We start from the raw sequence: 14,211 nt of genomic DNA, 5'->3' as shown, positions 1-14,211 counted from the left end.
CCGTTGTTTAGCAACCGATAAACAACTGTTCAGCGGATGAATACACTCACAATAAAAACATAGTCCCATTAAAATACATTAATTAGAAGTTTGTCTTGTCTTTCTTTTCTTTTCTTTAGAGACATAAATGTGGTAACCGTTGTATAAAACTCTGCTTCGCGTCGAGCCTAACCACCCCGCTAGCCGTGCCAACATCCACAATATACCACGGCTTCTCGTTCCATAACGCTTAATTACATTTATGGCATATAGAAAATACGTCGTCTCAAAACAACAAAATCGGGCCACAATATGAACAATGTATCGTATAAAATTACTCTGGACAGTAGCCTAGTGTCTACTGATACACTGTTGTTTGACTTTCAGAGAGTGAAGAGGAGGTTCTTCTCGCCTGTCTCTTTGGTGGAGGAAATGTTGCAGTAGCTGGTACTTTGCTTGGCGTCTTCGCCGCGTGTCGCACCACAGTTCTCGTACTCCGGGTCCACCTGCTCCTCCTTGATTGCCATCCTCTTTGCGTCCTCTGTGGGGCAGGGGAAGAAGAAGAACAGGCGTTTTACAATAATAATAATAATAATAATAATAACATATTAGACTTGTATAGCGCTTATATGGAGCACTTTGAGCTGCAGCATTTGCATGAAAACGTTTTTCACTTTTTAAAAAATGCCGGTCGAGAGAGGACGCTGGCGTTGCTTGTTCGCCGCTTCTTCGCTCGAAATCTAGGTGTCATTGCAGTATACAGAGTAGATTGTCCTACAAAGATATTTAGATTTAGTAATCTAAATTAATTAGACCCCTATACTTTCTTTTAGCATTTTTATTTTTTATTTTTATTTTACTACTCCATCTTTTCAGTTTGTAAAGCGTCTTTGAGTGTCTAGAAAAGCGCTATATAAGTCTAATGTATTATTATTATTATTATTATTTTATAGACACTCAAAGACGCTTTACAAACTGAAAAGATTGAGTAGTAATAATAAAAAGAAACAAAAAATAGATAAAAGAAAGTATAGGGGTCTAATTAATGTAGTGCTGGGGACACATGGGAAGGGGAAGGGGATGGGGAGAGGGTTAACTGGTGAAGGCAAGCTTGAAGAGGTGGTTTTATAACATCTGTTGGCCACTAGAGACTGCGTGACCAAACAATAACCACAATCTAGATCAGTGGTACTCAAACCTCTCAAACCTCTCCTCGGGGACCCCCAGCCACTCCACATATTTGATCTGTTCCACCACCACCAGCACACCTGATTCAACTAATCAAGTACCCTAACACTTTGTTAGCCTTTAAAATGTGAACCGAACAACTCAAAAATGTATTGCTTATGAAAAGTATCCATCTGATGCATCGTATGCAATAATTCTCAATCAGAATTCTATTTTTTTTACGTTTTTTTTTTGCGTAGGGCAGTCCCACTCATATTTTTCATTTTATTGGACAGATACAGTGAAGAGAGACAGGAAAGTAAGGAGAAGAAGGGAGAGAGGGCATGTCAGCAGGGCATGGGCCGGATTCGAACCCATGCCGACATGGGCATATGTGTGCACTGTCGACCTCGGTGCTGGACCACCGGACCACCCCAGGCCATGGTGCTAGACCACTGGACCACCCCAGGCCATGGTGCTGGACCACTGGACCACCCCAGGCCATGGTGCTGGACCACTGGACCACCCCAGGCCATGGTGCTGGACCACTGGACCACCCCAGGCCATGGTGCTGGACCACTGGACCACCCCAGGCCATGGTGCTAGACCACTGAACCACCCCAGGCCATGGTGCTAGACCACTGGACCATCCCAGGCCATGGTGCTAGACCACTGGACCACCCCAGGCCATGGTGCTAGACCCCTGGACCACCCCAGGCCATGGTGCTAGACCACTGGACCACCCCAGGCCATGGTGCTAGACCACTGGACCACCCCAGGCCATGGTGCTAGACCACTGGACCCCCCCAGGCCACAATATTTCTCAATCTTGATCAATCATTTTACCTTTGGCAAGTCCCAAGTCAAAACTGTACTCTGTCTCTTGCACTTCAGTTTTGGCGGCCACCCCCTTGATCTGGTCCCGTATCTCCTTCAGCTTGATGTAGAAGTGAACCTTGTCCTGAGCACGAGGAAACTGGGCACAGCGGGGGCTTGAGGAGGGCATCAAGTAGCAGACCTGTACGACAGAGACCGCGGCCAATGAGAGGACGGCTAGTCACGATACAAACAAAAGGGCGAGTCTTCAAGGGATACTTTGTTGACCACTTGTTGTTTAATAAAAGTGCTCAACAATTTAATAAAACGACTCAACAAGAAACAACAAGTGGTCAACAAAGTATCCCTGGAAGACTGGTGACCATCAGTGAACATTAAAAAAAAAATAAAAAAAATGTGTGTGTAACTCGAACTTTCACATAATTAATGTGTTGACATTTATGGGGAAATTATGCAAAAACTGTATGAAACAATGTATCTGAAGTTGTCATGAGAGGACTTACTGTTTCAGTTTCCGGAATTTTGTAGGGCTGTAAACCAAACTCAAGATTCTTTGCCTTCACTCCGAAGATCTCTTTGCTGAAAATTTCATAAATACCTGCGAAAAAAAGGAACAGGAAAAAACGGGTTATTGGCATCAAATACTATTCTGTCTAACTAAATTGCTCAGTCTAAATAACCACAAAAAAAGGATTTCATATCTCATCTGTAGAGACCAATAGGAAAACTACATCTACAGAGTATACTGTAGAGTGTAATATGCTTACATTTTCCATTAAATGCTGCAATTAATGGTTTGTATTTCTTCAGCTTCTCCACCAATTGCCGGCCTCCTTCACGAAACTCTTTGCTGTGGTAATAAATTAAATTATTAGTTGTGAAACCCGAAAGAGAAAACTAATTACCGTAATGGTAGTTAATATGATGCCAGTGCTTTTCCTAGCTACAATCAGCACTCAAGTAGAGGGTGGGATGTCATCCCCCCTGAAATAAAAACGGTCAAAATCATCCCCCTTCTAAAACTGCCATCCCCCCTTTCCATCCCTTATGTCATTTTATCAATGAACGTGGTATTACTGCTATTTCAACATTTAGCTTAGCACATATTGAGTAAAATACTGTGGGCGAGGGAGCACATGCGATGACATTTCTACCAAGTCACTGACACTGAAGTCACTGACGCTGTGGGGATGCAAAAATTGTCCCCATATGATCAAATCCACCATCCCCCCTGATTTTTTTTTTTTTTACAACTTGAGTACTGACTACAATTGTATACATTTGAACAAAAGAAGAGGCTTTGACACCTTGACAGGTCTTTGCTTCCTGGTGTGGTCCTCTCCACCATGTTGGTGAAGCCAATACTGTACTTCTCTGGGAGGGCCTGGTCGTGCATGTGGTTGAGCTGCTCGTCAGTCAGTCCCGACAGGAACAGACACTTCCCTGAGGGCAGAGACAGGAACAACCTTATTACACAGTACTTACTACGCTGTTACAACCTTATTACACACTACTTACTACGCTGCTACATCATAAGTGCAGCAAGTGTAGAAAAACTCGCACACTGGCCCTGTGAGACGGATGATGACCGAAGCGTTTGTCCCAACACCTTGCACTTTTGGCACCAGAGCACTTTGCACTTTTTTTTAAGAGCGTGATAAAAGAAAGTTTTTTTTTTCTTTTCTAGTCTCTGTCTAAGGCAGTGGTTCTCAAGCCTCTCCTCAGGGACCCCCAGCCGCTCCACATATCTGATCTGTTCCACCACCAGCACAGCTGATTCAATTCATAATTGCTTTGTACGTGATCAGTTGAATCAGGTGTGCTGGCGGTGGAACAGATCAAATGTGTAGAGAGCGGCTGGGGGTCCCCGAGGAGAGGTTTGAGAACCATTGGTGTAAGGAGTCGTCCTTAAAGTTGATGTAGTGTGCGAGTTTTTCTACACTTGCTGCCCTCTCATTTTTTTTAAACTACCACACCTGCAACCAACTACTGGAAGAGAGGAAGGACAAAGTAAGGCGCAACAGTTTTCCCAGGACTCTATTACATCATAAGTGCAAAAATAAGTAAAGTACGTAAAACTTTATTTATATAGCACCCTTCTCAGCACGAATGCACAGGGTGCTTTACATATTGTGCCTACAATGTCCTACTGGTAGTTATGCTGGTATGACCTCTATGTAAATGTACAGTGTGGTTCAATGTTCAGTATGTAAATAATATAAAAACATAGAGCGCTACATACAGAAGTGGTTTCCTGGGTTTGGGTAGTGACGTCCCTTGTAAGCTGACAACAGGCCTGGGTTGATCCCAATCTGAGAGGGAACATCAAAGTGTAACACTTCAGTAACAAGCAGGAAAACAATGTCTATTTTACATTTACATGTCTGTGTATGTCTGTGTGTGTCTGTGTCTGTGTGTGTATGTGTGTGTATGAGTGTGTCTGTCTGTGTCTGAGTATTTCTGAGTGTGTCTGTCTGTGTCTGTCTGTCTGTGTCTGTCTGTGTCTGTCTGTCTGTCTGTCTGTGTCTGTCTGTGTCTGTCTGTGTCTGTCTGTCTGTGTCTGTCTGTGTCTGTCTGTGTCTGAGTGTGTCTGTCTGTCTGTCTGTGTGTGTCTGTGTCTGTCTGTGTGTGTGTGTGTCTCTTTTGAATAGAGGAATGTCTATTTGCAGTCTACATTCGGATATTATGAAACGTTGTAAGGACTGACTGCACATCCAGATCAATATTCACACTTTGAAAGAAAAACGGCATTCTAATGGGTTCTTCTAAATCTTGTCTTACTTACTATCAAAATATCGAGATTGTGGGCGATGATGTCTGGCAGGGTTTTCGACATGACCTCCTCCACTGACATGCCGTTGAAGCGGTTGAGTGTCCTCTTGGCCTTCTTCAAGGCCTCGCTCTGTTCATACTCCTCCTGCGGTCTGCCCTCCTCTGGCTTCTGTTTGGGAGGCCGGCCTCTCTTTCTCTTTCCTGGAGTAGGAGCTGCTGGACAGAAGCGAAAGAATTTGAGACAACTTGGATTGATTGATTGTCCCGTTAATTGGGGGAAAAGCAGCATGTGAATGCATTAGGTCATAAAGTGTGTGTGTGTGTGTGTGTGTGTGTGTGTCTGTCTGTCTGTCTGTGTGTGTGTGTGTGTCTCTTTTGAATAGAGGAAATGCTGTACCTTGCGATGCATTAGGTCATAAAGTACGGTCAGGGTGGTGGTGGTGAAATGTGTGTATTTTGGCGTGTGTGTGTGTGTTACAGTTGTACAGTAATGCTATTGTATCTGTTAACCTACATCTGAAACATCCTCGGTGTTAATATTGTATGTGTACGATGGTTGCTGTACAGTCACAAACGTAACTGAATGTCTCCCAGTGAACTGACTGCACTGATAGTGTTTATGTCCTTAATGCACTTTGTATTTATGTGGACGTAAATAAAGCATTTAAAATGTGTGTGTGTGTGCGTCTGTCTCTGTGTGTGTGTGTGTGTGTGTGTGTGTGTCTCTGTGTGTGTGTCTCTGTGTGTGTGTCTATATCTGTGTGTGTCTCTGTGTGTGTGTCTGTGTCTGTCTATGTTTCTGTGTCTCTGTGTGTGTGTCTGTGTGTGTGTGTCTCTGTGTCTTTTGAATAGAGAAAGAAACGCTGTACCTTGCGATGTGTCCACAGGCTGGTGGTGTTGGACAATGGGCTCCTGATGGCCGATGAAGTCATGGTGGAAGTCCAGCTCCTGGTGGACCGGGAGCTCCTGGTGCACAGACAGTTCTGTCATGACCCGGTCTTCTCTGGAGCCCTCCATGTAGTGACCCATATGGCCTGTGTTGTGGTACTGCATCACATGCTGGGCCTGGGGGTGCTGCTGCGTGGACTGGTACCTGGAAGGTCCGACAAGGAAGAAGACAAGAGACATGGACTGGGGTGACACTGTGTACTCTCTGGTCTCAATGGGATATGATCATAATGATAATAATAATAATAATAATAATACATTAGACTTATGTAGCGCTTTTCTAGACACTCAAAGACGCTTTACAAACGGAAAAGATCGAGTAGTAAAAATAAAAAGAAACAAAAAATAAATAAAAGAAAGTATAGGGGCCTAATTAAGGTAGTGCTGGGGACACATGCAAAGGGGGGGGTGCATGTAGTAGAGTACAGGTGGAGATGATGATAGAACCCCATGAGTTTGGGTCAACATATACCCATTTCCCAATTCTCCACTTTTTTTTTTCCCTTGTGTGAAATTGTGCACCACTCCCCCACGCGTTTAACACATTGGGTTGGTGCAAGCAAGGCTTCTTACACCAAATGTATGCTTTTAAATGCATGTGTGGTGGGTGCACAAGTTCAAAAGTAAAAAGGTGGAGAACTGGAATGCAAGGATGGAGATTGATATCTCATTCCAAATATGAATTAGTTTGCTATTGACCATGTTTTTTTTCTTATGAACTTATGGTTTCAAAGTTTAGACTCTAGTCTGGAGAAACATTACCTACGTTAATATCTCACACAGACTGTAAATAAGACATACTTCTTATGTCATTAGCTGTGAATGGTGTCAAATGTGATTTCATTGCAACTTTCATTTTGGTTCATTTTAGATGCTCATGATGTGAAAGTAATTGCAATTTGATCATCAGTGAGTTGCCTGCCACTAAAATGATGCATCACACACACATCTGATGAATATGATGAGGAATATGAGAATCCACAAATGATGCACTGGGACCACAATGTAACAAGTATGCACTGTCCACAGACAGGATCACACTAGCTGTGATCTCTAATGTCAACAGTGTTGCAGGAAGAAGCATGCTTTGTCTCCCTGATTTGGACAATACTTGCATAGCCTACTGCCGACCTTAATAGTAGCCTTTTTTTTGCTTTGGCAGTTGATGCAAAACGCCATCTACTTCATGCATGTAGATCAAACGCCAACACTGACATTCAACAATAGTTTTCCTTGGATGCAAAAACCTCCCGACACCGATGCATCCGAGGTGGAACAACTCACCACTGTTGCAGATAATCCGTAGGAACCGTCAGTGACGTATACTGCTTTTCTTCCATCTTTACCGTGGATTTACTTAAATAAATTAATATTCATGTTGCCGTTACAATGATTGCATGCCTTCGCTGCGAAAGGCATCAACAGTGAGTGTATTGGAAAGGCGATCTGTCTCGATTTGGAACACTGATCGTTATCGCAGCACCACAAAAGACTAGGAAGGGCTTACGGATGAACCAACATTCATTCTAACAGTCTGAATCTCCAGTCTACAGAATTAAGCTTGCTTGGAAAATTCTAGGGGGGGATAAACGTGCTAATCAAAGAGATTTTTGTGCAGAGACATACCTGTCATACATATGTTTAGAATCCCTTTTTCATCAAATGGGCCGATTGAGGGCGATCAGTGCACCCAAAACAAAGACCATTTAGGAACATTGGGGGTGTTCCGTCTGGTCGGCGTCTTGGTGGGGGCTTTTTTGGTAGTAACGTATCGCCCCCTACTGGGATGGGGTGAGCACATGAACCAGAACTCTGATCACACTTTACTTTACCCGTGTCCGTGTAAAAAAGCCTCCAGTTATAAGACAGCGAAAGTGGTTTTCTCTCATTTTGATCGCAGAACTCAACCCAAGAGATTTGGGGAATTTTACAAGCACGTTTGCTTTGCGGACATTTTCGCAACAGCAAAAACCTACCGGTAGATGGCGGTAGAGGGTCACGTGTCGGTTCTGCCTCAGCGGTCTGAAACGTTCAGAAGAAGAGTCCAGGTTATGACCTATGCTCACTGGATCATGGATGGTCGTGTGTTTCCCTGAGGTTTCCTGGTGAAAAGCTGCTCATATTTCTTCAGTCTACGAGGAGAGAAAGGTAAATAAGAATGGCTTGATGCGAGTTTATAGCTTGTTAAACAAGTTGTTTAGCTGTAAGTGTGGAGCAACGTGAGGCTAGCCATACAATTAGCATAGCTAACACAGCTTTACTTACATATAGCCATAGCCCATCATCAGTTAAGTGTCTTTACTTACATATAGCCATAGTCTATCATCAGTTAAGTGTCTTTACTTACATATAGCCATAGTCTATCATCAGTTAAGTGTCTTTACTTACATATAGCCATAGTCCATCATCAGTTAAGTGTCTTTACTTACATATAGCCATAGTCCATCATCAGTTAAGTGTCTTTACTTACATATAGCCATAGTCCATCATCAGTTAAGTGTCTTTACTTACATATAGCCATAGTCCATCATCAGTTAAGTGTCTTTACTTACATATAGCCATAGTCCATCATCAGTTAAGTGTCTTTACTTACATATAGCCATAGTCCATCATCAGTTAAGTGTCTTTACTTACATATAGCCATAGTCCATCATCAGTTAAGTGTCTTTACTTACATATAGCCATAGCCCATCATCAGTTAAGTGTCTTTACTTGCAGCCATAGCCCATCATCAGTTAAGTGTCTTTACTTACATATAGACATAGTCCATCATCAGTTAAGTGTCTTTACTTACATATAGCCATAGTCCATCATCAGTTAAGTGTCTTTACTTACATATAGCCATAGTCCATCATCAGTTAAGTGTCTTTACTTACATATAGCCATAGCCCATCATCAGTCAAGTGTCTTTACTTACATATAGCCATAGTCTATCATCAGTTAAGTGTCTTTACTTACATATAGACATAGTCCATCATCAGTCAAGTGTCTTTACTTACATATAACGTCAGTGACAGTAGCTGATGATAGCTGTGACTTGAACATTTCCCAGTTGTTTGACTAAATGTGTAGTCTATTTGTTATGTATCTTTCTTCAAAGGGGCCCTGTTTTCAATCATCGTTCACCTCAGCATAGTTGGCATGTTTTCACCATTTCGCCTGATCGCGTTAATTGTCTTGTTCATTGAGTGTTTGTGCCTAATTGACCTGAACAGGTGTCTTAACAGGTAGTGGGAGAGCGGCAGTTTGTTTTTTGTCTGTTTATTTTACTCTTGGACAACGATTTTTTCACCCTTACCCATAACCCTTTGCCTGATTTAAGCATGTTTTATTGTATTTCTGACTTTATTTAAAAAATTAAACTCAAAGCTCTTTCATGTGCAATGGGAGTCTCCCAGCTGTGTCACGATAACCTATGTACATTTGTCTCGGTCAAGTTGTCAAAGAAAAATCATGACGCCACTTGTTCCCTATTATTGTTGCACAGAGATTTAACTGCATGTTGATACCAGTGTCCTCTCTCCTGTGTAGCCTAACTGGCTGGTGGTCCCCTCCGTACCAGTGAAGATGCCTGCGGGTGTGTCTTGGCCCCGGTACATCCGGATGTTCGGTGCCTGTGTGTTATCCATGTTTGCAGGAGCCCAGTGTGTCCACCTGTACTACAGGCCTGATCTGGTAAGAGCGCCGACTCTCATCCTCTCTATAGTCTGCGGTTTGAATCTGATTAAATCTCATAATAATAATAATAACTTGGATTTGTATAGCGCCTTTCATAAAACCCTTAGGACGCTTTACAATTCTGAGGAAATGGTCAGACAGACAAAACAGAAAACAAACAGAAACAGTGACTAGGGGCCAAAGGCCTTGGTGAACAGATGGGTTTTGAGGGCTGATTTGAGTCCAGAGTGGGGGGCGTTGCGGATCACTATGGGGAGTGAGTTCCAGAGGGTAGGTGCAGCCACGCTGAAGGCTCATGCGTCTTTAAGTTAATTAAATAACTGTCTCTCATTTGTATGAAACGTGACACCTTCTAATTTAATACCCATTCAGAATATATTATGTACTAGTAGTAACATGTTTATTATCCCTTTTTTCTTGCTTTGTTTCTTTTCCTTTTAGCTTTTTTACCCATCTGTTTAGGGGCTATGCTAAAACAAAGTTTCTTTGGCCTTTGTTTTACTCTTTAAGATGTAATAATAATAATAATTCATTATATTTATATAGCGCTTTTCCGAGGCTCAAAGACACTGATAGATATGTATATATGCTGTTCTGTCCATGTCTATGCTGAAACCCCAAAAATAACGGTCTCTCTCTCTCTCTCTGGTAGACTATTCCAGACATCCCACCCATGCCTGGCGAGTTGAGGACAGAGCTGTTGGGAGTGAAAGCCAGAGAGCAGGCGCGGGCTGCCTCTCAAGGACAATGACCTGGGTTGCTTTTTTACAGCATATATCTGATGAACATGTTAATATATATATATATGTGATATATATCTGATGAACATGTTAAACATGTTTGGAACCCTCAGAGAAGCAAAACAGAATAAGAAAAGTGATTTCTGAGGAACTCATAAATTGTCTTTTTGTTTTGTGAGATGAATTAATCAAATTGTATTTATATAAAAGATGAAAAACAGTATGGTGAAGTATGAGGCCTTGTAGACATAGAAATACGCAGTGAAAAAAAACTATGGTAGGACTGATAGTTGGACACATTATAGCGTTATAATGGTGGACTGAGATACTAATGCAATACAACAGCTACTCACATGAAAAAGCCAGGTTAAAAAGGTATGTTTTAAGCCAGATTTAAAAGGTTGCGTCTCCTGAGACACCTGCTTTTCCCTATACTGTGTCTCCTAAGACTTCTACTGCCCCCCTTGTACTGTTTCTCCAGTGTCTATATTTTTTCTTCTTCTTTCTTCTATCACGACGACTGCCCCTGGCCTGAGCTAGATTACTCTTCCTGCTACGACTGGTGAACTGATGATTCACTTGCTTGGTCAAATGTATTGATTGTAAGTCGCTTTGGAATAAGGCGTCTGCTAAATGCCAAAAATGGTAGGCTCTGGTCGGCTGTTCCAGTGCTTGGGACCATGAAACAAAAAGAAGGCTCCCCATTGGTCATGGTCCTAGGCTTTGGGACAACCAGTAAAAAAAGACCAGTACAACAGGATCTGACATGACATGTTTTTACCATTTTAGCAGACGCTTTTATCCAAAGCGACTTACAATTACAGGGACAGTCTCCCTATAGAGTAACTTGGGGGTAACTTGGGGACAACTTGGGGACATGATCTTGCTCAAGGGCAGAGTAGTGGTGGGATTTAAACTCATGACGTTCTGACCACCAGTCCAACTCACTATCCTATTGTGTACATGAGTTAAAACATGCCAGACAAAATTATTTCCATTGTTTCTGATGTCCTGTCTAGGCCTTTGTCTAATGGGAAATGCCCCGTGGCTGTATGTTCTGCTGTCAGTATGCCTTGCTGTTTGTCTTGATGTTTGCATCTTTGTAAGCATTTGTATGCTCAGTACACCAGACTGTGAGGTAGATGATATACGGTAGGTTTATTTTTCCACAGATTATTGACATGATCTGGAGGAATGTTGTCAGAGATACTTCGTTTTCAACAGTGTAAAATTCAACAGTGTTTCAGATGTTATGTGTATGAAATTAAATACTGTAGTAGGCTGACATGTTGCCGATCCTGTAAATAAATGGATAACACGAATGTCCAAGTGGTTCTTATTACTTGCTTGCTTTTGTGTTTGTCTAAATCCCTCCTTTTTATCTGATGCGGCCTAATAATTATTATAATATATAATATAAATAATAATAATAGTTTAGTAAATTGTCTCTGGAGTCAGAAGAACTTGGCAGGGGGAGAGCGCAAAAGCTTTCACTGTGGCTGCGTTCGTAAAATCTGCTCTGAGAACGCCGGAGCACACACTGGGCTCAACGGCATAAAGGGACCAAGTAATTTGATTGGACAACAGGCATTCGATGAGTGCTGGTCAGATTCCAGAGCGAATCTACGAACGCAGCCAAGATATGGCCGTATCCTAGCAACTAATGTAAACAGAACCGTCCGTCCAGCAAGTATGGCAACTCCACGAGAGCAAGAGGCTGCGACATATCTTGAAAAACACCAAATTATTGAACTTATGGATAATTTAACAAGCATGCTGTTCTTTTACAGACCAGGTTGGCTTTCTCTTTCATTAAGGTTTAGGAAACATTTTAGGCTGACATAGATAGCTAACTTGCAACATGCATTTGTTGGCGTTAATTGACTGTCAGCAGCATTTTAAGACAGATACAACCAGCAGGGGTTTAAATTACTCCATAGCTTTAGGCTATCGTTGGTTGTCTTAATAATGTATATAATCATGTATAAAACGTTAATAAACGGCGACAGATATACCATTCATTAATGTACTTTATACCAGAATGTGAGATGGGTTTCCCTAGCTCACTGGCGGACTCAGGGGGGGCAGGGGGGGCGACCGCCCCTCCTGGTTCCCCCACAGTTGAAAAACGTCTCTCTTAAGTGCCCTTTTGAGTGGCAAAAATGCCCTTTTGAGTGGCGAAAATTAGAGGATGTGCCCTATTGGCTGCCCTTCCAATGGTCTAAACTTGACCATGTGCCCCCACCATTGAAAAACTAAAGTGCCCTTTTGAGTGGCAAAATTAGAGGATGTGCCCTATTGGCTGCCCTTCCAATGGTCTAAACTTGACCATGTGCACTGATGGGGTCCCATGTTGTGCAGTAGGTGCCCTTTTTTCCTTTTCGCACCTGCCCTTCAAACAGCTTGAGTCCGCCACTGCCCTAGCTAATCGAAGATGACGCCATTGTGGCTTACTTTTGTTTATAAAACACTTCTCCAGAAACGACTATTGTATCGTACCTTAGACATGGAGGATCACAAATTATACAAGATCTCAAGACTGGCTAGTTTCTGAGGTTCCCCAATGCTTCCACAGTTTCTGGGAGAACGGCTTTTAGTTTGAGCGCTCATGCCCAATTCTCTGGCCTTGGTGAGGAACTGAAGCTAGTCACCTCGAGCCACTTCAAGATCATGTTTTCATTGAAAATCCTTTAACTGTTTTAGCTTCAGCCCTTTGTTGTGTGTGCCCTATTGTGTCTGTTATCCTCATCCATAGTTGGGTTTATTTAAAAAAATCCATTCATTCTTTTGTAGATTCATTCCATTCATTCGGTCTGTATTTTGCTTAAATAATATTATTTTTTTTGCAAAATACAGACCGAATGAATGGAATGAATCTACAAAAGAATGAATGGGAAAACATTATAGATATTATTGTCACGATTATTGTGTTATTATTATTTAATATTATTGTGTGATTTTCTCTGTCAGCTACCATGTAGCCTATTTTGTTCTGGTTTGATCCCCAGAGAGACCGCGAGAGTTCCTCATCTCCCAGCTGGAGCAGCTCAGAGTGTCCAAGACGCGCTCTGTAGACCCCCCGTGTCTGTTCAACGACTCTAACCTGGACGCAGTTTGGGGGATTCTGGACCCGACCAAACAAGGTCGCATTACTTTGGTTCAGTATAAGGAGGGTGAGTTACTGAAATTAGAAAAAAATAATAATAATCCATTTCGGCTCACTCCAGTCCCCACCATCGTTTATTTATTTGACTTTGTATAATCACGACTCAACACAAATGCATACATACATGTCATTGTTTTGTCTCATAGCGTTAACCACTCTGGGAATAAAAAGCTTCAATGAGAGCCCTGATGGTGCGGCCAAGGACAGGATATCTCAGGAGACCTTCAAGAGAGAGGCGTAAGCATCACTGTCCCTCCAGTTAGGAAAGAAAAATGCCATAGTCACTAACAGGAAAACACAACAAAAATGCCATATAATAATAATTATTATTATTATATTTGTATAGCGCTTTTCCTGCAAACATTGCAGCTCAAAGTGCTCCAATCATTATATAATCATCATTTATTTATTTTTTCATTTAAAGGCAATATTAAAAAGATGGGTTTTTAGTCTTGAGTCTTGACTTGAACATATTTGTTCATATTTGTTAATATGTGTAACTAGCAGGAAAACCCAACATTTCTATTGTCTATATATACACAATTATATCTATATATCATTGTTTTATTTATTTATTTACAGGAAGGAAGGCTTACAGCGAAGCTCAGCAACATTTCTGTCATAATGCCGTTGTACATTTTGTATTATATAACATATTGGTTTTGACAGGTATATTATTAAAGAATTCGTGATTTTGATTGATTGATTGATAGTGTCTATATTGGTGTCATATTGTATGGATTGTTCATTAAAACTGTAATGTGATGGTCAAGTTGGATTAGTGCCATTGTCAAAATTATTGGATTCTTGAATGCCAACCACAGCCAACATATTTAATCTTAACCATATGAGCAATATTACAACAGCAACGACGAGTTTTGGGGTCAAATTCCTTTATTGATCATACCAAATTGGCAACTGTTC

The 14,211-nt window shown here is 41.7% G+C and overlaps 3 protein-coding genes across 3 annotated transcripts in view; 1 reads left to right on the top strand and 2 right to left on the bottom strand.

Annotated features, from left to right (window-relative positions):
* Nucleotides 1–14,211, bottom strand: part of LOC308165161 (NACHT, LRR and PYD domains-containing protein 12-like) — a 436,373-nt gene that overhangs the window by 66,087 nt on the left and 356,075 nt on the right. The window lies entirely within an intron of this gene.
* LOC308165278 (G/T mismatch-specific thymine DNA glycosylase-like) lies at nucleotides 326–6,103 on the bottom strand. The gene is made up of 8 exons (XM_080539430.1): nucleotides 5,625–6,103; nucleotides 4,769–4,968; nucleotides 4,226–4,295; nucleotides 3,291–3,426; nucleotides 2,751–2,833; nucleotides 2,487–2,581; nucleotides 1,993–2,164; nucleotides 326–520 (listed from the first exon to the last, which is right to left on the bottom strand). The coding sequence occupies exons 1-8, from the start codon at nucleotides 5,881–5,883 to the stop codon at nucleotides 363–365; spliced, it is 1,173 nt and encodes a 390-aa protein (XP_080395556.1). The 5' UTR covers nucleotides 5,884–6,103; the 3' UTR covers nucleotides 326–362.
* Nucleotides 11,814–13,912, top strand: efcab10 (EF-hand calcium binding domain 10; the record flags this gene model as incomplete). Its single annotated transcript, XM_080539037.1, has 4 exons — nucleotides 11,814–11,916; nucleotides 13,130–13,294; nucleotides 13,434–13,524; nucleotides 13,870–13,912. 4 exons carry the CDS (start codon nucleotides 11,814–11,816, stop codon nucleotides 13,910–13,912), a joined length of 402 nt encoding a protein of 133 aa, XP_080395163.1.

The sequence above is a fragment of the Nansenia antarctica genome (genome assembly GCF_963989245.1).
Source record: "Nansenia antarctica genome assembly, chromosome: 9".
Taxonomy (NCBI): Eukaryota; Metazoa; Chordata; class Actinopteri; order Argentiniformes; family Microstomatidae; genus Nansenia; species Nansenia antarctica.
This window is presented reverse-complemented; position numbering and strand designations above follow the sequence as displayed.